At 39.4% G+C, this 23,255-nt stretch overlaps 1 protein-coding gene across 1 annotated transcript in view; it reads left to right on the top strand.

The window, feature by feature from the left end:
* Positions 1-6,152, top strand: part of LOC121857409 — an 86,471-nt gene extending 80,319 nt beyond the window's left edge. The window contains exons 7-8 of the mRNA XM_042353451.1: positions 1,741-1,847; positions 5,138-6,152. Of these exons, the coding sequence (XP_042209385.1) occupies positions 1,741-1,847; positions 5,138-5,220 (190 nt within the window). The 3' untranslated portion in view covers positions 5,221-6,152. The remainder of the gene's footprint in view (positions 1-1,740; positions 1,848-5,137) is intronic.
* The last annotated feature ends 17,103 nt before the right edge of the window (positions 6,153-23,255 follow it).

Below are 23,255 nucleotides of genomic sequence, written 5' to 3'. Positions count from 1 at the left end.
TTGAAAGCAGGGTGAGAGGGAGAGGCATACCCGGGTAGGAGGGAGGGAGGGAGGGAGGGAGGGAGAGAGAGAGGATGACTTTAATAGGTGAAGCCCAAACAATTTCACCCGTTCGTAAAACACAAAAATGAGTCAGAAACAGAACCAGATAGACAGACTGATAGATAGATGATAATTATTGACAGAAAGAGATAAATCGAGAGAGAGAGCACATACTAATGGACAAGGATACACAGTGAGTGGTACATTATAGCCTTTGGGGTAGAGTTATGACCTACAGTATGTTCGTCTGTCTCTCTCTCTCTCTCTATAATATATACAGTATATCTGTTTCATCGACAAGTTTATTAATATATACCTGGATATCTAAAACACACACACACACACACACACACACACACACGAAACTAATCAATAATAGGCATATAACATAATGGATATAATATATAAACACAGATATAAGATAGATAGACTGAAAGGATGACTGACAAACATATTATAATATAAAGAATAAACAAACATACACTCCTAAAACTAATCGCCAAAAACAACAAACTGAATTATTAGGCACAACACCGTACTGGAGTCATCACACCCTGGGGTAAAAAGAACTTAGCAAAGAGCGTGAAAGAAAGTCGACTGAAATGGAAAAAAATAAATACACAATAAAATGCGAGAAGTGAGGGGCAGGGGGAGAGGGGGGGGGGAGGAGGGGCAGGGGGGAGGGGGAATTCGGTTGAGCGGAAATGCAGTAATGCGGCGCGTGTCCGTTTAAAATGAAGGTATTTCCGCCATTGACAATTTAGTGTTTCCCTTCGGCAAAATCGTAATGCTGTACTGGACTAGCGGCCGAGGGTTGGGAGTTTCAGGATCGTGAAGTGTTTATGAGTGATTTTTCTCCGTGACGAAATAAAAGGTGGCGGATGACTTACAATGATATGTTTTATATGTTTAGTGGATAAAAAGTTCATTATAAGACAAGGAAATGTGAATATAATGATATGGACGACCAAGTACCTGTTTATATAATAGAAGAGGTAAAAAAAAAAAAAATCCCAAAGAAAAAATAAAGGGGGAGTTGAATATAATGACTTTAGCACCATAGAATTTGTTTGTCATGTGAGCAAAAAAAACAAGTCGCGGAAAACAAAACAAAAAGTCGCACATAATACTTAGGGCTTCGATTGTTTTTTTTTTGTGTGTGTGTGTGTGGGGAGGGTGGAAAAATACATACAGTAGTTAAGTCATGATAAAAAGACGATTGCCTATAATGAACCAGGTGATCAAGCTCGTGTTTACATGTTACGTTATAAAATGAAGCGTGTCAACAAAATATAAGTGAGTAATTAATATAAATAGTGATTTTTAAACATTGTTAGTGTCACGTATTTAAACAGTGGATGTTTTTCGTGTGTGTGTGTGTGTAAGCGTGTAATGTATATGATACTGGACTACGTCAGCCAGCTCTATAAACACCAAATATTGGGTAAATGACTGGCAGAGAGACTGACTTGGCTAGGTAAATGTTTTAGTGAATACCTGACTGAGTGTTTGGGCGAATAGCTGGCTAACTGGCTGACTGACTGACTGACTGACTGACTGACTGACACATATAGACAACTATTCTGCCAATCCTGAACTCAAGCAATGTATACTAATGTCTAGTATATCTATATACGCTATACATACAGTAATATATAGTATTTTGACCCGTGAACTCTGTGTTCCTCCTGCCAACAGATGTAGCGCTACAGTGCACGCGTACGAGTGGAGTACAGACGTCTCCCTCCACCTGGACAACGTCACCTACAGCCAGCCCCACCACCTGCCCACCCTCCAGCAAACAGGTGCGACACACACACGCACACACTCATGACGTTCAATAGCTGTTTCTGATGAGTAGCAGTCGAGTATGGTTAGTGATATACACGCCACATAATAAGAGAGACAAATGTAGCCTTTCCTTCACTCTAGTTCGCCAGAGATTAAAACCTAATAAAAAATACTCTGACAACAGGAGAAAAAAAGCATGAATTAAAGTAAGGTAATGTGATTTTTTTCTTTAAGGCAGGATATTGGTAGAGCAAAATTTTCTGGGTTTATTTAAAATTTTATTATTAAAAAATCCTTTTTTGCCATAACTTGGGAGATTTTTTTTAAGGCAAGGTATTCTATCCCTCAAATCCATGATTCCATACACAAAAAAATAAAATTTTCCAAGTCTCATCCCCGCAAAGGTTTTTCCCAGTTTAAGTCCAAGATAAGTATTTCCCTAAAATTTTCGTCTGCAAAGGAATAATTTCCTCCAATTTCACATCTCAAGGGATATTCCCCACTATTCCCTCTCTAGATGCAACAATTCTCCCTATAGCTGTTTTGTGTCCTCAATTAATCGCTATAGTGAGGTACATGACCCGGAAAAATGAAAATTCTGCCCTAACCTGGATGTTCTTAAAGACAGGTTGTTAAAAAAATGCTGTTTATTAGAGATATTTTTATCGATAGCTTGAGCCTTTAATGACGAGGCTCCAATAAACGTGAGGAAGGTGTGAGGGGAAGAGGGAGGGGTTAGTGGGAGAGGATCAGGGGATGGAGAGTGGAAGGGAAGGAGAGGACAGAGGATGGGAACAGGAAGTGGGAGAGGAGGAGGCATTGGGGGAAGAGGAGGGCATGGAAGGTGGAAGGGGTGAAGGTAATGCAGGGTGAGAGAGATGAATGGGATGGAAGAGTAAGGATGAGGAGGATAAGAGAAAGGGGATATGGGGAGAGGGGTAGAGGATATTGGAAATGGGAGGGATGAGTCGAATGAGGTAGAGAGAGATAAAGCAGAAGGGGATGGAAGATAGATGGAAAGGAAAGGATAATAGGGGAGAAGGATGAGAGGAGAATGGGGGAAGAAGAGAAGCAGGAAGAAGGCGAGGCTGAAAGGAGGAGGGGCGGGTTAGGGGGGTGCAGGGGGAAAGAGAGGATGGATGGTGGGAGGAAAAAGTAGGCAGTGTAGAAGAGTCGTGGGGTGGGAAGAGGGAGACCGAAGGATAACCGAAGAAAGACGTGGGAATAGGAGGGAGGAGGGATGAAGGTAAGAGGAGAGGGAATATGAAGGAGCATGAGGCGGTGCTGGTGATGTAGACTGTAAAGAAGGAATGTTAATACCAAGAAGAGGAAAACAAGACAGTTGCAGAGGGTAAGGTAGAGCTAAAGAGACAAAATACTATATATATATATATATATATATATATATATATATATATATATATATATATATATATATATATATATATATATATATATATATATATATATATATATATATATATATATTATTGATAAAATCACACGGGAAAAGGGGAAACAACGAAGGTGCTGTTCCCTTCTTTTATCAAGACTATCACGTTCTCACGTTTTCATTGTGGATCTACATGATATATATATATATATATATATATATATATATATATATATATATATATATATATATATATATATATATATATATATATATATATATATATATAACATTATAGTCAGTATTTAACTACAAATTCAATGGTTTTTTGTTTAGGTTTATTATGAATCGCATGGATCAAAGGGAATTTGCCATATATATATTTTTTTTCCAGTCGTAATCATTTTTAATTCGAAACCAATATATAATATGCATAACGCAATTGCATTTTTGATGGCTGGGAGAATTTTTTTCCATGTTTCAGCATTAAATGTGAAAACACTCGACATTTAAAAATTCAGTGAACCTAATTCATGTCGTTTACGCCGGCAGATAAAAAAAAAATACAAACTAATTTAAAACATCAAATAAAATCGCCATTTTTCTGCTTGTCGTGTTGACTGAACGTCTGTATATACTGTATGTCCCGAGTGTTTACTTCTGTCATAATTATGGGAACTGTTTTCATATGTTGTCGGTAACAACATAAGTTCCAGGGCAGAGTAGTGTATTAAAACACGATTATCAATATATAATTGTTTTTCCCCATTCATTCAAAATTCATACACAAATATTGCGGCATAATATAATAACAAGTATTCTGCTTTTATCTTATTCTAAATTCACACAAAAACATTTTAGTAAATTATTGTCAAACGCTGACTGTTTACAAAAAAAAAATACTCCCCCAAACTATCGCACTGTGGTAAAGTGTAATACTTTACATAAATTTTCCTTCATTCCTGAACAAAGAACTCAGCAAATACCACAAAGTATCTATTTTTCTCTCATTTCCTGATAACTTAAAAAAATTACCAATAAATTAAAATTCCAAAACTCCTTTGTTTCGTTTATTCACGATTCACGTTAAAGTATTTCCATAAATTACAGGAGGCACAGAAAATTACGGTGAATCATAATAATAACATCCCTATTTTCAGCTGCGTTTACCCAGCACTATGAATACCTTCCCTAATTTACTGACTTACTCCAAGAAATTTTCCCCCCTGCCTGGTGCTGCCGGCCAGTAACAACGCTAACCTCCTTCATGAACAGTGATTCATATTACTGGTTGTGAGTTTGTCTGTGTTATCGCTATAGCGAGGGTAACACAACACGGGTAATAAAGTGTGATAGTGTGACTCACATTATCCCACACCCTCACCTGTCGCTCCCTCTGTGTGAGCGACAGGCGGACTAGGCCAAGGTCGTGGGAGTAATTTTCTTGGTGTGGTCCGTCAGCAAATGCGTGTATAGAGCTAAGTAATGCAGTGAAAAGGTAATGACGTTCATTTAGTATAATATTATTGTCCTTCAACTTGGTCACCAACTCACCAGGTCATATAAGACAGTACAATGCCTTTAATTCAACCCCTTTCAACACAGCTAATGGCTAAGACGTGTTTGTCGTTTTTTGTCTATATTCACGACTTCACTAAATTACACTGAATACCCTTTTCTTCCACCGTCTCAAAGTTTTCGGGCTGTCTTTACCAATCCTTCTAGACCACACCTATTCATTCACCCATCCTAATCTCAGCCTTCCCCTGGCCCTTTTACCTTCAATTTTAACCCACTATCCTTGCATCTCTAATTTTAAAGCTAAAGAAACTAATTTTATTTGTTCATACACATTTACCGTACAGTACGTCAATAAAACCCACTATAAAGGTATATTTTGTCTCTCCACAGATGCGGCCACAACCTACATGTCACCGTGCGTCTTAACCCTCTTCCTCTCCTTGCTTACTTTATGTCTGTGTAGACGAACGTAATGTCTCCCCCTTAACAAGCAGCTTCTATGAAGTATTTTATATCCTCCCGTGCAAGTCGAACTCATTTGATAATATTTCCACTCATTGCCATTCAAGATTTTCCCCCTTCGTAATGGAGAGACACTTCCAGACACTCGCTGTGATCACTATGTTATGAGAGGTTTATCAGGGTCAACGCTCTAAGGACTTTTTTTTCCTTTTTGATTTTGAAGATTCATCAGGCACATTAGGTTGGTCTAATTATCATTTCACCATTAAAAAAATAGATGGTCTATGGAGCAACATACAGTTGATTCGTGTCATCAACACGATACTTCTACCACCACTGGTAATAGAACAGGTTGTCTGTAAAGGTGAATATAGCCATTTTCTGAACGACATCCTGTATATTTTGGTTGTATACATTGTTTTACCACCCCGGAGATACTGTCAGGTGTCAGAGACTGATTAAATGTAATACTCACAGTAATTCAGGATTTTAGTATTACAAAAAAAAAAGTTATAAATATTTTTTGTGTGTGTGTCATTAGACAGACCTCCCTACGATGCCTCTAAAACTCAAAACAAAAAGTGAAAAAATAATTTTTATAGCCGTGACCTTTAGAGTTTATATATACATATACATATATATCCCTGTCGCCCTCACCGTTCACGATTGGATACCCCCATGTGTTACCTGAGAAGACATCTCGCCCCTGTGGATGCTCGCCCTTATGGATGCTGTCACCTGTGGATGCTCGCCCTTGAGGCTGCTGTCACCTATAGATGCTCGCCCTTATGGATGTTATCACCTATGGATGCTCGCCCTTATGGATGCTGTCACCTGTGGATGTTCGCCTTGGTGGACGCTGGCACCACTACAAACATCTCTCTATCACTCATCTCCCAATGGACTTGTGCATCACCAACTCATTAAAAACAAATATGTCTGACAGGATGTCTGATTTATATACATTTATACATAGTCACACCTTTTCAAGATGGACAAACTGTGTCAGAATTTCATTATTCCCCTTATACATGTACGATAGTATGTGTGTGTGTGTGCGCGGTTCATGTACAGCTATACATACACACACACGCGTACACAGCTCAAGAGGGCACTGTGATTGTCTGTGGAAAACATTCATGATTTATTTACGTGTATGGAGAAGTGTCTAGTGTGAATTATAATTTATGTACAGTTTTAGAAATCCATCTTTATCATTTGTATTTTTCACACAGTTCAACAACAACAACAACAACACATACTGACACCTGACACATACACACTCACCGACTTGTCTGATATGATGTGTGTGTGTGAGTGTGTGTGCGCGATACTTATAAATATATATATATATATATATATATATATATATATATATATATATATATATATATATATATATATATATATATATATATATATATATATATACATATATATATATGTGTGTAAATTTATACACAAAACATACACGCACAACTCGGAAAAAAGGGCACTACTCTGTTATAAAATACAAAAAAAATCACTAATATACTTGTCTGTTCTGGTATACGTGCGGTTGAAAATACACTAAAGACAAATATATTTATCCTAAACAACTTATTTCATACAACTGGACAGATTGTTGAAGTGTATATATACAGTAGTATACAGTATATAGCATATAATAAACATGTCTTAGAGTATGTATGTATGTATGTATGTATGTATGTATGTATGTGTGTGTGTGTGTGTGTGTGTGTGTGTGTGTGTGTGATCTGTCTACAGTTGCTTAAGAAAAAAAATGGGAATAAACAGTATCTCAATTCGTTGTTTGACACAGTTCAACCGCACAATTATGTCTGGCATGATCCTTTACATGTCTGATAGCATTCCCGTGTGTTTTGTATTCAAGCTTTTATGTTTTTTCAAACGTACATACATATAGATATGTGGTATATAAATACTTACTTACACACACACACACACACACTAACTCTTCAGACAAACACACACAGACGCAGAATAAATTGTATATTTGTATGTTTAATAGACGATGAATCAAATCCTATGAAATTTTTAAGGCAAATATTATGTGTATTACTATCTGACTTTATATAGATACACCAATGCACACACGACCACACACACACACACACACACACACACACACACACACACCACACACCACACACACCTAAGTATAACGTATAAATCCTTACGCATAACACTCACCTTCCCCAGGGAAATATAAATTTGGTGCGTATATATGGTGTAGTTACTACAATTACCAGACTACACATTAATAGAGCACAGAGGCGTATACACGAACAGTAAGTTACAACGGGACACTCAACATGACCACCGAGGAACATACGCACATCTACGCATAACAGCAGTATATAAGCCAGAGCGTGGGTGCGTTGGTTTTTAAACATCATACGCATGCATTTAGTTACAGGAACACACACACACACACACACACACACACACACACACACACACACACACACACACACACACACACACACACACACACATAAAATACAAAATGCGTACAACTAAACAATCACACACACACACACACACACACACACACACACACACACACACACACACACGGTAGAGCTCCGTCCTTCCGGGCCAGAACTGTCTCACACTTTAAACCTCAGATAAAACAACCAATCATGTGAGAGATGTGTTTTAATAACCTTATCTAACTGAATAAGTAACTACCAAGAGAAAGAGAGAGATAAAAGAAAGAAACAGAGAATTGTTTTCTATATAGGTACTATGGATACGAAAGGAATACAAAATTAGAAATATATATATATATATATATATATATATATATATATATATATATATATATATATATATATATATATATATATATATATACAGTATGTGTGTGTGTGTGGCTTAGTAATTCAGAGACAGATATAATGATAATACAACCACAAGGAAACAAAAAAATATATACCTGGTAAAACTAAAAATATGAAATATATTTTTTAAAGTAAGCAAAAATATAGATACAGTATAATTGTGATCTTTCTACAACAACAACAACAACAAATATTGGAAAACAAAAGCATAACGACCGATAATAAAAAGAAAAAAAGCTATTAAAAAAATATCATCCATATATATCGAAAAAAGAAAGAAGATATTTAGACAAAATTAAATATCTGATCATCCTATATGCAAAAGAGAAATTCCTTAAGAAAACCAATTCAATCATAATGAAGAAGTAAGAAATTTATCAGTAATATTTAATATAATTCGGCCACAATCACCAAAAAAAATAAATAAAAAATAAACAATTAATCTCTGCCATCTATAATGAACAAATCCAGAGAAAAAAATAATATTAGACGAGGATAAAATAGAAAAGAATGTAAACAAATATCCATCAAAACCACAATAACAAATATATATATATATATATATATATATATATATATATATATATATATATATATATATATATATATATATATATATATATTAACCTCATAACACTAGATTGTATCATATATATATATGTATATATATATATATATATATATATATATATATATATATATATATATATATATATATATATTAACTCATAACGCACTAGATTGTATCATATATATATATATATATATATATATATATATATATATATATATATATATATATGTTTCCTAATATATTACCAAACAACAAAGACAGCCTGATATAATGTGAAAAAAAAAACAAGACATGTATCCACTTTAGGCAATAATGTTCGTTTATTTCTCTATCTAGTTATTCACTCATTTCTCACTCTAGTGTCAAGTGGCTCAATGAAAGTGCAGAAGCCCCAGATAAAAAAGTGGGGAGGAGGTGTAATAGTTGATGAAATTAGTGCAAGGCAAGAATAAAATGTGATAAAGAGCAAAGACATGTGTAGAAAGTGAGATGAAAGAGCTAAGTCATGTGTAGAAAGTGAGATGAAAGAGCTAAGACATGTGTAGAAAGTGAGATGAAAGAGCTAAGACATGTGTAGAAAGTGAGTGGAAATAACTAAGACATGTGTAAAAAACATCCTCCATTATTACATCCTTCTTCATTCCTCTTACCTTTCTCTCATTATGTCCAGATTATCGTCTTTCCTTTTATACTTCCTTTTTTTCATTAGTGTTTCTCATTCTCTTTATCTTATTCACTTCTCGTGTTGCACTGAAGCATATCGTATCCGCTGCTTCTAAACTTTTTGAACATTACCGATGCAACTGACACAAACTCCCACACATGATACATCTCACATCGAGTATATTGTGTCATTTTCAAGCTTAAAATCATCTCCTTGCTGTTCTCTCTACACCCACACAACCCCCCCCCCACACACACATACCCACACACATGCACTCCCCCCACCTACATGCACTCATTCATTCCATACATTCATTACTACTTCCCACACTACTTTTGCATCTTCTCCATCACAGGTTTTTCCCGGATCAATAAATGCCTCACACATAATCCTTAACATAATTACTTGAAGTGGAAAATTTATCTTTATTTCCTGAACCTTCACTGCATCTACTGTTAACACACTTCTGTTTGGTTATAAGTTTTCCAATAGTGACTTCCTCAAGAACCTTCCCTATACGTCAAAACAAGCTCCTTGCACTATAATAATAATCGATAATAATACCCATCGAAGACCTGATATTAACCAAGTTACGAGTTGGTGAACAAGAACAAGCTGTCGGATCTATGAGAGAATATTACAATGCTACAGCTGATGATTACAGATGAACCTTAGGATAATCCCGCACGTAATTTCCATTATTCAAAAGGAAATTTACGGTTTAATTACAAAATAAATAGTTCTATGCTCGTATTTTGCCCTCAAATCCCACAGATGATCGTATCTCGGATCCTCCAAGTGATCGTAAAGGTGATATACTCTCTTCTCATTCCCTTGTTTAGTGTTACTGTAGATACTCTTTATAAAATGCATACAAATTAAACATAATGCTTCTATCTAACAACGATAACAAGCGGCCTAAAAGGTCTTTACAGATAACTGGGAATTTTTATTATTGACATCCGACAAATTATTGAAAAAGCAGCTATCTGAAGAATATTCTAACGCTGTCTGTGCGAAATTGACACAAGAAGTTTATAATAAAATATTAATTGGGGTTTGTCCATCCATCGGACGGACGATGGACGGACGGACGATGGATGGACAGACGATTGATAGGTGAACGGATGGACGATGGACGGACAATACAGAGCTACAGTCGAAATAGAATAAAAATGGGTACAGTTATTTAGAGCGTCCATCCATCATATCAAAATTGAGCAACTCCGTAAAACTGAGCGATCAAAGAGCATATATAACTCACCACTTAATTTCGTAAATGAACTAAAATATTGACAGAATTAGCACTTTCCTCTTTGAATTACATTAATGTCAATTAGTCACTGGACAAACCTTTTTCATTGCCTGTATTCATGGTAATTACTGTAGGTAATAACTGTTTAATTGCAAGTGTTCATTCTAGATTTAACTGCAACTACTTAGAGGTTTGTTCACATGATAGTTGTCAAACATTGTTATTTGTCTATGATTAATAAACTAGACAAGGATATATAGAACATCTTTTTATAGTTCATTAATGTCAATATGTCAAGTATTTAGAGTGGATATTTCCTGCATATAGTATTATCAGTAATCTTGCTGGTAACATCTTACACATACTTAAAAAATATACTCTTACAGCTATTAGACGACGACGACGACGACAACGACGACGACGACAACGACGACGACGACGACGACGACAACAACAATAACAATAAAAAAAAAAATAATAATAATAAAAATAATAATAATAATGCTTTTGCTCTTGGTTTGATGGAAGGCTGGACGCAGAGGGTTGAGAGATGTGTAAACAAGGGGAGATAATAAAGTGTTTTGAAAAGGAAGGATGAACATACACACACACACACACACACACACACACAGAAGTGGGAGGAAACCCGAGAGGAGAACCTGCAAGTGATTTTGTTAAATACTCAGCAACACTCATGTATGTAACACACACACACACACACACACACACACACACACACACACACACTTCATCCTTGACCACCGAAGGGTAAAGACGTACCTGGCGCTCCTTTGGGAGCAGCCAGGTCAAGTTGGCCCACACCAACTCCCTCCCCTGAACCCCTTCTCCCCACCGGAATATCAACAAGTTGTCGCCAGAAGTTACTATTTAATTTAGGAAATGAATGGAACTAGTGTTGAATAGTGGTGAACAGTGTTTAAGTCAGTGAAAAACAACTCAACAGTAACAGCTGAGTCGTACCCAAGCTAACCTTCACACAGTGAAGTCCCAGGTACCCAGTGATAACTGCCCCTGAGACTCAACAACACCAGCTATGTGATAATCCGTCCACGATAGGGAGGCCTGGGACCACACCTCACTCACTTGAGTGAGTGAGGTTCTGTGACACCAGACCACATGATGCTACGACACCACGTAGCGAATGAGTTGCTACAGCATCATGTGAGGTTCCTCATAACACCATCTGCGAGGGAATTACTACACGTTGTCAGGCCCATCATAACACCATCAGCGAGGGAACTACCACACCACGTGATGCCCCTCATAACACCATCTGCGAGGGAATTACTACACGTTGTCAGGCCCATCATAACACCATCTGAGAGGGAATTACTACACCACGTGATGCCCCTCATAACACCACCTGTGAGGGAAGTACTACACCACGTCAGGCCCCTCATAAGAACATAAGAAAATAAGGAGTCCAGTAGGCCGGTTGGCCTGTGCATAGCAGCTCCTGTCGAGAGTTACTACCACTCTTTATCATCCATGAATCTATCTAGCCTCCTTTTTAAACTTTCCAGAGTTCCAGCACTTACTACAAAGTTGCTAAGCTTGTTCCACTAGTCTACCACCCTATTTGTGAACCAGTTCCTTCCTATCTCCCTCCTAAACCTAAACTTATCCAACTTAAATCCGTTGCTACGAGTCCTATCCTGCTCGGATATTATAAGAACTTTATCTGTATCTCCTTTATTGATTCCTTTCACCCACTTAAATACCCTCACCATCTGGGAGGGAGTTACTACACCACGTGTTTGCTGTTCAACACCTCTGTGCACATGATCTACGTAACCTCCACTGTAAACATTAATCTGTATGTTCACTGTATGTGCCTTAACCTTTCTCTAATGACTGCTTTTGTTAAACCACCAATGTATGTAATTAGTCATTTATGTCCAATGTATATTTTCAGCCTTCGGGCTGCAGAGCTTTTTCATTAAACCGTGAATTATTATTATTATTATTATTACAAACCACAAGTAAAATATAAACCAAAATAAAAAAAAGAAAAATTCACTCTATTGCATCATCTCTCGGGCGGTCTGTGGTAATTTTTATAATATCATTGATAAAAATGATAATGAGTGTGCATAAATGAATACATATGTACATAATATTTCCACATTATCTACCTTTATTTTAGAGTTAATGATAAATTTTGGTTGGGTGAGAGCGTAATATATAACATAAAAGAGACAACAGGATAAATTATGACGCCCAATGTGACTGTTGAATGGAATTGAATTTAATGTTGATGTATTTTTTTTTATTAATTTATTTTGTTTTTAATTTGAATATAAGCGGTGTTGACTCGTATCAATTAATGGCCGCTGGAAATAATATACGTTGGTGTATACAGTAAAATACAACGTTATGTTTCCCACTGTATAATTATACCAGTCACCAAGAGCTGAGTATAAAGGGTAAAAAAATAAACTAATAATTATCTACGAGCTAAACAACTTTTAAAGCCTATGTCGGTCAACTAAATAGGCCTCGACACTATATAAAACTACTGCGTTTACAGGGGTTCGTCAGGTTTTGTCCAGAGTGGCACCCCTATGTTTGTTCACATTCTATAGAAGGAAATTCACAAGAGTAAATTAAACATACTATGGAATCAAATTAAAACGACATTAAAACTATTACCTCCAAGATAATAAGTTGTGGAATGTTTATATGACGTGCCCTTGTAAATGCACACACACACACACACACACACACACACACACACACACACACATACAACATACATACATACGTACGACACACACACACACTCTGCTCTTCCCTAGATATACTTTACATAACAAACAGACATGACTTGGCTGGTGATACACACACATACACCACACCCTTGCACCACTTTTACACACCGCTGGATGGGATATACTCAATCCAGTTAAATGATATGTGACGACGATTGGCCACGTTAATGAGCCCGACATGCAGCACCTCTCCCGACTGACAGATTGACTAATGATGTGTTCAGCGCTTGTGTGGTTTTTGACTGCTCACGTGTTTGATTTTGTTTTTCCGTTTTGAGGGAGAAGGGTTTTTTTATGGGGGGGGGGGGGATTAGTCAGTCTAATGTTCGTCACTCCTGATTTGACTGAGGGATGTATATTTCGTGGGTGAGGGATGATGTTTCAAAAGCGACTTAACGCAATAAATTTTCTGTTCACCTATACAGTATTCAAGTGTCTCTCAATATGTACCTTACCGGATGTACGATCAACACAGACACAGAATAGGGACAGCCAGTGGGGAGTGTTAATTATGGTACACTTCCAAAAGATCGGTGTAGCGGGTCGGCTGTACTGTAGGCTAGGTCCTTAATGTTTGTTACTACTATATCAATAAACATTTTCGATAGGCTGAGTATAGTATAGTATAGGATAGATAAGCAGATAGATAGATAGATAGATAGATAGATAGATAGATAGATAGATAGATAGATAGATAAAGATGCACAGTTCCGTTCAGAAGTTCGTGGTACACTGGTACACTGTTGTACCCTTCCTGGAAGACAGGTCACTACGCCGACCCTCCCACCAACACACACAGTGGAACTGGCAACGGAGCAGTGTGATTCGAACGAATACTCATCAAAAAAGAGATTGGAAGGATATTAATGTGAATATCGGCCAACGTTACTGCTGATGGATGATGAAGATGAAGGAGTATCCATTTGCATATCAGAATACAATAGGGAAATTAGTTTCGAATGAACAATGGCCTTATGTATGATTAACGGCAACAGTACGACGAAAACAGAAAATGTCGACGCACGCCCACACTTGTGTCGGTGTGTTTCAGTGTGTGTGTCGAAGATGTGATACATATGAAGTCATGTTATTTAACACTTAATCAGCAATTATCACTATTCAGCGTAACATACACTCACACACCCACACACACACATTTATACTGTATACATAGCTAGAGTATTATACGAAAAACTTCAAGTAATGAATACATTGAAGACTCTTGATATATGAGCTCTGTTCACTTACTTTTTATGGTGTTCATTCGAAACCAATTTCCCTATTGTATTTTGAAATTCTCTCGTCAGCAGGATATTCATATCAATAGCCTTCCCATCTCCTTTTCATGAGAATTCGTTCAAATCACACTGCTCCGTTGCCAGTTCCACTGTGTGTATTGGTGGGAGGTTTGGCGCAGTGACCTGTCGTCCAGGAAGGGTATAACAGGCTATGCACCCTTCACCGTCAGTGTACCACAAACTTCTGAACGGATATCTACATCAAGTATACAGTATCTCCACCAAGCAGCCAACTTACAGCCGCCATGCACCATCAACACTCCCAAAATCTCACTTCACAACATTACAAAACAGAATCAACTTTCCTCCACCCCGGCCCCCTGAGCTAACTCTCTTAAACAATGACCTCCACCACTATCTAATTCGCAACAAACATAAAAAATATATATATATCCGGGTTCCGTAAACAAACCATAACACGGTTTTGTAGGTGAATTTACAATACGAGTCTCACCGTTGCATGAGCGGGCTTTAGTGCAACAGTTTTGTACAGGCAATAACACTCTCACGTTCAAGCGCTGGCGACCTCAGAATGATATTGCAATAACAGAGGATGATAAAAACCTGGGAACTGAGGGAATATTGGGAGAGAATCTGATTTTGGTGGGAATGGGCAGTGAAAAGGGTGGGTGGGGGGAGGTAGAGATGTTGGAGGGCGTAATGTTATTGGTGGTGGTGGTGTGTTGAAGGAGGTAGTAGTGGTACTGATGGTGTGTTGGAGATGATGATACTGATGGTGTTAGTGTTGGAGGAAGAGGTGGTGGTACTGATGGTATTAGTGTTGGAGGAGGTGGTGGTGGTACTGATGGTGTTAGTGTTGGAGGAGGAGGTGGTGGTACTGATGGTATTAGTGTTGGAGGAGGTGGTGGTGGTACTGATGGTATTAGTGTTGGAGGAGGTGGTGGTGGTACTGATGGTGTTAGTGTTGGAGGAGGAGGTGGTGGTACTGATGGTGTTAGTGTTGGAGGAGGAGGTGGTGGTGGTACTGGTGATGTTAGTGTTGGAGGAGGGGGTGGTGGGGGGTGTTGGTGGTGATGATAAGTATGATGGTGTAAGTGAGGCAGTTACAAGGATGATGATAATGCTGAACAGGTGGCGCAGTAGTAGTAGTAGTAGTGGTGGTGGTAGTAGTAGTAGTAGTAGTAGTAGTAGTAGTAGTAGTAGTAGTAGTAGTGGTGGTACTGGCGTGATGGTAGAGGTGGTGAAGCAATATTAGTAAAAATAGTCTTAGAAGTAGTAGTAGAAGCAGTAGAAAAAAAGTAGTAGTAGTAGTAGTAGTAGTAGTGTTAGAAATGGTATTGTAGTACTGGTTACTGTGAGTAAAAATGGATATGATCAAGGATAATTACCTTTTTAGTAGAGAGTTCTGGGTATACACTTTCATGGTAGCTCAACTTATATCATGCTGGTTCTGTGTGTGTGTATTCCTAATTAATACTGTTTCTGGTATTGAAAGGATTTCAATGGGTTATTTTCTGAGAAAGAGAGAGAGGGAGTGTGTGTTAGAACTTCACTGCTCTCTCTCTCTCTCTCTCTCTCTCTCTCTCTTACACATAGGACCGACCGAATACATTAATATTAAAATGAAAATTATAAATGACGTATCATGTATCTTTCTCATGTTATTGCTCAGTGTACGTGAATATTACATGAAATCTGAGTTGGGATGGATAAAACAGCCAGGGGATAGATGAGGGCTTAAAAGAAAAACGGAAATGCAATGCAGGAAGCCGATATTAATCTTGAATACGAGGGGGGATAAATATTGCACATCATATTGACAGTGCAACACACACACACACACACACACACACACACACACACACACACACACCTCAGCCTTCATAGGGTAAGGACGTTGTAGTCGGCGCTGCCCGCTAACGCGGCCGTGGTCTCTTGATCATGGAGACAGCTGCCAGCCCGGTCTGTCGGGCCCTCCCCTCCCCCATCTCCTCCTTCCCATCTGGATTTATCAACATCCTCACACCAACAGTACAGTGCAAAGATTAACGACCAACTCACAAGTGATATACAAAAGTGACAATTTCAACTCGAAGGAAAAGCACAAAAATACAGCAATACTGATTGTGGCTGGATCTGACCTAACATGACCTGACCTCACGGCTTCACCTGACCTAACCTGAAGGATGGAGCACACCTGCATTGCCCCAAGCTACTGTCCTGGCCACGTGGCCACACACCTGCCCAACCGCATCCAGTCCATACGAGCACGAACTGATTGCTACAAGAACAGCCCAGTCCCAACCATTGTAAAAGTTATCAACACCTAATTATTATATATCATATTTGTATTACTTATGTTACTTGTACATCATTTGTAAATCAAGAGAACCATTCCCCGATTATGTAATTGTATATTTTCAGCCTTCCGGCTGCCATGCTCTTTCAATAAACCGTTAATTATTATTATTATTATTATTACACACACACACACACACACACACACACACACACACACAGGTACGTTAGCATCGAAGTTTATATACGAGCTTTTAATAAAAATTAACGTGATTCATACCCAATTATTTTCACAGGAAATTGAAGTACGTTGATAACAAATACTGTTCTGGCTAAATTACAGGAAATTAAAAACGATCTCAGGATGCTAGACGACCCATAAGCTCCATAGCTCAGTTGTTGGGGGTCAGACACCAGCACGCCTCGACTACTGGTAGAGCAGACATGAAACTGGAATCGCGCACTTCGCTCCCTGATGATGTTTGTCAATAATATGTAAGAATTTTACCAGACCAGTATCAATATAAGGATTATGTTCCGGGCAAGGTTTGTTTTGATCCTCTGACCTGCAGGCGTGACTTTTTCTCAAAATGATAACATAAGATTTCTTCAGAACACGTACGTCGATAAAACACTGATGATCTTGACAAAGGTATTTTTTTTTTTTTACTTTGAACTTGAGCTAATACTTTAACTTTTAACCAAGGGACCTGCATCTGTTTGGCATTTTGTCTTGTGATACTGAAAGCATTTATGGCGTATCATAGAAAAAAAAAGTACATATATAAAGCGATACCAGAGTTGTGCCTCGAATAAGGAATAGTTTACGGTGACCTCTGACAGCTAGACAGTGAAGCAGAAAGAAGGAAGGCTGCAGAGATTCATGCCACATGGCTCTTTTGATATTTATTTTCTCGTCATCCATTGTGCCATATGGATAGTGTACAGCTTTACTTGACAATTTGAGAGAGAGAGAGAGAGAGAGAGAGATTCATGCAGGATATCTGAACAGCCATCACAACAGGCTTCAGGTGTATCTCTCTAGCTACATGCATTTTCCCTAAAGGTCTTGTTCTGCTGGCGAATAATACATCAGACCAGAGGGAGGAAGAGTGAGGGAAAAAAACACCTTTATGAGATTAAATAAAAAAAAAAGGTATAGTAACACAGAGAGCGGTTATTAATTTTCAACAAGAGGATGGGGAGGAAAAGTCTTACTGGTAATGATGACATTTAAGAATGCATCCGACCGACCGCAAATAGACGCACGCCCGCACACACGCACGCACACGCACGCACACACACACACACACACAAACCCTTTAATAGTGAAACCTACAACCCAAAAAACGCAGCTCTTATTGCCTTTGTTTTCATGGTCTGCGAGTCTATGATATCCAATGCCTCACCCTCCACTTCCTTCACCCTCAGCCACAAGAAGCGACATTCCCCATCATACCACCTCCCAACCTAAGCCACAAGAAGCGACATTCCCCATCATACCACCTCCCAACCTAGCCACAAAGCGACATTCCCCATCATACCACCTCCCAACAAGCCACAAACGACATTCCCCATCATACCACCTCCCAACCTAAGCCACAAGAAGCGACATTCCCCATCATACCTCCCAACCCTAAGCCAGAAGCGACATTCCCCATCATACCACCTCCCAACCTCAGCCACAAGCGACATTCCCCATCATACCACCTCAACCTAAGCCACAAAAGGACATTCCCCATCATACCACCTCCCAACCTAAGGCACAAGAAGCGACATTCCCCATCATACCACCTCCCAACTAAGCCACAAGAAGCGACATTCCCCATCATACCACCTCCCAACCTAAGCCAAGAAGAGACATTCCCCATCATGACACCTCCCAACCTCAGACAAAAGCGACATTCCCCATCATACCACCTAACCTAAGCCACAAGAAGACATCCCCATCATACCACCTCCCAACCTAACACAGAAGTGACATTCTATACTACCTCCCAACCTCAGCCACAAGAAGCGACATTCCATCATACCACCTCCCAACCTAAGGCACAAGAAGGACATTCCCATCATACCACCTCCCAACCTAAGCCACAAGAAGAGACATTCCCCATCATACCACCTCCCAACCTCAGCCGACAAGAAGCGACATTCCCCATCATACCACCTCCCAACCTAAGCCCAAGAAGCGACATTCCCCATCATACCACCTCCCAACCTAAGGCACAAGAAGCGACATTCCCATCACCTCCCCAACCTAAGGCACAAGAAGCGACATTCCCATCATACCACCTCCCAACCTAAGCCACAAGAAGCGACATTCCCCATCATACCACCTCCCAACCTAAGGCACAAGAAGGACATTCCCCATCATACCTCCCAACCTCAGCCACAAGAAGCGACATTCCCTATCATACCACCTCCCAACCTAAGCCATGAAGGACATTCCCATCATACCACCTCCCAACCTGCCACAAGAAGCGACATTCCCCATCATACCACCTCCCAACCTAAGCCACAAGAAGCGACATTCCCCATCATACCACCTCCCAACCTAAGCCACAAGAAGCGACATTCCCCATCATACCACCTCCCAACCTCAGCCACAAAAAGCGACATTCCCCATCATGCCATCTTCTCTAAATCTTGCAAGTTCCTTTTAGTCGAATCTTATCACCATTCACCCTCTTCATTCCTTACACATTCCTCTCTCACATCTTTACCTCAGATCACAACCTAAAATTTAAAAAGATTAAGGCATAATGTACCCACCGGCCACAACTTACAACTGAAGGTATTCCCATTGTTAGGTTAGGTTAGTTTAGGTTAGGTTAGGTTAGGTTATCTTACTGATCCCTTAGGTTTGAACAGCATCTGAGCTTGTATTTCCCCTCGGTATTTCAAATATTGACATAAAGATTTTTGAAACACTGAAAATAGTCGATATTAATTACGGTTTAATTCTGGGTATTATGTTTTTCTTAATTAACTCGGAGAGACCTTTCAATCCCAACGTCACACCGTCACCCACCACAATCACCACAGCGTCACACTGTCACCTACAACACCATCACAGCGTCACACCGTCACCCACAACACCATCACAGCGACACACCGTCACCACAACACCATCATCACAGCGTCACACCGTCACCCACAACACCATTACAGCGTCACACCGTCACCCACCACACATCACCACAGCGTCACACTGTCACCACAACACCATCACAGCGTCACACTGTCACCCACAACACCATCATAGCGTCACACCGTCACCCACAACACCACCATCATAGCGTCCCACCGTCACCCCAACACCATCACAGCGTCACACCGTCACCCACAACACCACCATCATAGCGTCACACCGTCACCACAACATCACACCGTCACCCACAACACCATCACCACAACATCACACCGTCACCCACAACACCATCACCATAACATCACTCCACATTTTATATAGTTACTTAAACATTTTCTATAACACTACACCACACTAATCATACTGTGTTACATTAATACGTATAATGTCAATATACCATCAACTTGTACCTCGTCGACAGTCTTAGCGCTAGTTATTAATTTTAGTCCATTTAATATTACAGCTGTTGTATATGTATTGTATTTGTTCCTAAAGATACTTGGCTGTTCCAGGCCACTGAGGAAGTGGCCGCTCACTCGACTGTACTCGTCGTGAGCCATACAATAGGTATTCATCCTATGGTTTTTGGTCAAAATTCCGACCATATTATTGAAGAGAGAAAAGCATATAGCCAAAAATCCACAAAATAAGTCGTCACTAGTGAGAGCCTTGGCCTTAGTCTCAGAAATAAAAACATTTAAAAACTTGGGGTTTTTAAATATTAAAACTATAAAGAAAAAACAATCAACATTATAGCAAGACAATAAACAATTATTTTATTTATCTACTTGGGGTGGCAATGGTCCTCATCTGCGACCTGGCTCCACAAAAACTGACGAAAAATAAATAAATCAAATCGAATGACTTTAACCACTAAAGCTTTTGTGGGCGTTTCACTTAAGGAACCGATGAGCTTCATTTTGAAAACTTCCAAATATTTAATCGAAAACATTATCCGTTATGAATCGACGACTTTTTTTTTAAATACGGAAAGGAGTTGAGCCTCAACCGACTTGGTGGTCAGTAGAGTGACACACACACACAATATTAATACCATTATCCCAGAAAGAGTTTTCGAAAACTTATGAAAACGCTCTCTAACGGATCTACCATACAGCACGTGGTGTGTCCCTGGTGTGAAGAGGCCAAAAGACTCTTAGAGTTGGAGAGACCTTCTTAAAACTTGGCAGGGGTGTTAGTCCTGACCCCTCAAGAGCTCAAATGAGTCTGATAATATGCACCATCTAATTATTCTAACGAGGAAATTAAAGGCGTTTAGAGTTATATTGTGTATAAAAAATCTGGTGATGAAGGTCATTTCAAGAATTACTACCCCATATCAGTCCTCCCAGTCTCAGTAACTGGAGAAGCTGGTATGTAGTAGACTAAACTCCTGCAGTGATAATAACATCCTTACAGATTCTCAGTTTGGCTTTAGAGCAAGAAGGTCAACTTTGAGTGCCCTGCGGTCCTTTACTAATGACACCGCGAACTCCTTTGATGATAGTTTACACTTCACCACCACCGCCACTGATATCACACATCATCATCACTGCCACCACTACTATCACGCATCATCACCAACACCATTATCACACTTCACCACCACTACCTATACTATTGCTTATCTTCACCACTGCCACCACCACTGTCATACATCACAACTACCACCACCATTTCACATGATCACCACCACTACTGTTACTATCACACATTATCACCGATCTCCAAAACTTAAACTTCCGTATTTAATATAACAACCTTGTTAGCCCTTCCTTGGTCAAATTGACTTCATACTGTATTAATAACAATTATTATTGTTGTTGTTATTGTTGTTATTATTATATCACCGACATACAAAAGTATTATAGCAACTCCAATATCATTATGGTTAAACTAAATCAATACATTCAGGTACTGTCAAGGTAAGTTCCACCTGTAGGGGTGAGGAGGAGTGACCAACCTCAGTGATAGACCTTCTTGCTAGCTGTCATTCAAAGCTCTTCTTCAACACCCACCCACCCACCAGAGTAACTGCCACCTCTGGTTTAACAGTACTCCTAATAATGTTGCAACTGGAATTATCGATAGCAATATCTCAGATCACTTCCCAGTTTTGCACATGCATAACACAGCCACGGCATGTGGAAAGCCTACTAAACAGAACGGCATGTGAAAGGCCTACTAAACAGCCACGGCATGTGAAAGGCCTACTAAACAGCCACGGCATGTGAAAGCCTCTAAACAGCCACGGCATGAAAGGCATAAACACCACGGCATGTGGAAGGCCTACTAAACAGCCACGGCATGAAAGGCCTACAAACAGAAACGGCATGAAAGGCCTACTAAACAGCCACGGCATGAAAGGCCTACTAAACAGCCACGGCATGTGGAAGGCCTACTAAACAGCCACGGCATGTGAAAGGCCTACTAAACAGCCACGGCATGTGGAAGGCCTACTAAACAGCCACGGCATGTGAAAGGCCTACTAAACAGCCACGGCATGTGAAAGGCCTACTAAAACAGGCATGAGCCTAAACAGAAACGGTGTGAAAGGCCTAAACAGCATGTGGAAGGCTACTAAACAGCCACGGCATGTGAAAGGCCCACTAAACAGCCACGGCATGTGAAAGGCCTACTAAACAGCCACGGCATGTGGAAGGCCTACTAAACAGCCACGGCATGAAAGGCCTACTAAACAGAAACGGCATGTGAAAGGCCTACTAAACAGCCACGGCATGGAAGGCCTACTAACAGAAACGGCATGTGGAAGGCCTACTAAACAGAAACGGCATGTGAAAGGCCTACTAAACAGCCACGGCATGTGAAAGGCCTACTAAAGTCACAATAAAATATAAAGACTACTGCGACGACATAATGCTCTTGTTCGAAAACAACTTAATGAATGCTAAGTGGGATCTTGTTTATGCCTCACACAACCCTAACGTGATCTACTACAACTTCTCTTGCAGCTTCAATGCTTGCTTTCATAAATCCTTCCTCCTCAAGACTAAGTTTGTAAAAGGTATATCCATCTCTAAGCCCTATATCACAAGAGAATTCCAGGCAATGATGAAAGAAAAAACTCCAGAGAAAAATATGCAAAACAAGCCCATAACTTTCGGTGCTGGTTACAGAAGTATTCTAACAGAGTAACACAAGCAGTTAGGAATGTCAGACGTAGCT

This window comes from Homarus americanus, unplaced genomic scaffold (assembly GCF_018991925.1).
Source record: "Homarus americanus isolate GMGI-L3 unplaced genomic scaffold, GMGI_Hamer_2.0 scaffold12143, whole genome shotgun sequence".
NCBI classification, from domain to species: domain Eukaryota; kingdom Metazoa; phylum Arthropoda; class Malacostraca; order Decapoda; family Nephropidae; genus Homarus; species Homarus americanus.
This window is presented reverse-complemented; position numbering and strand designations above follow the sequence as displayed.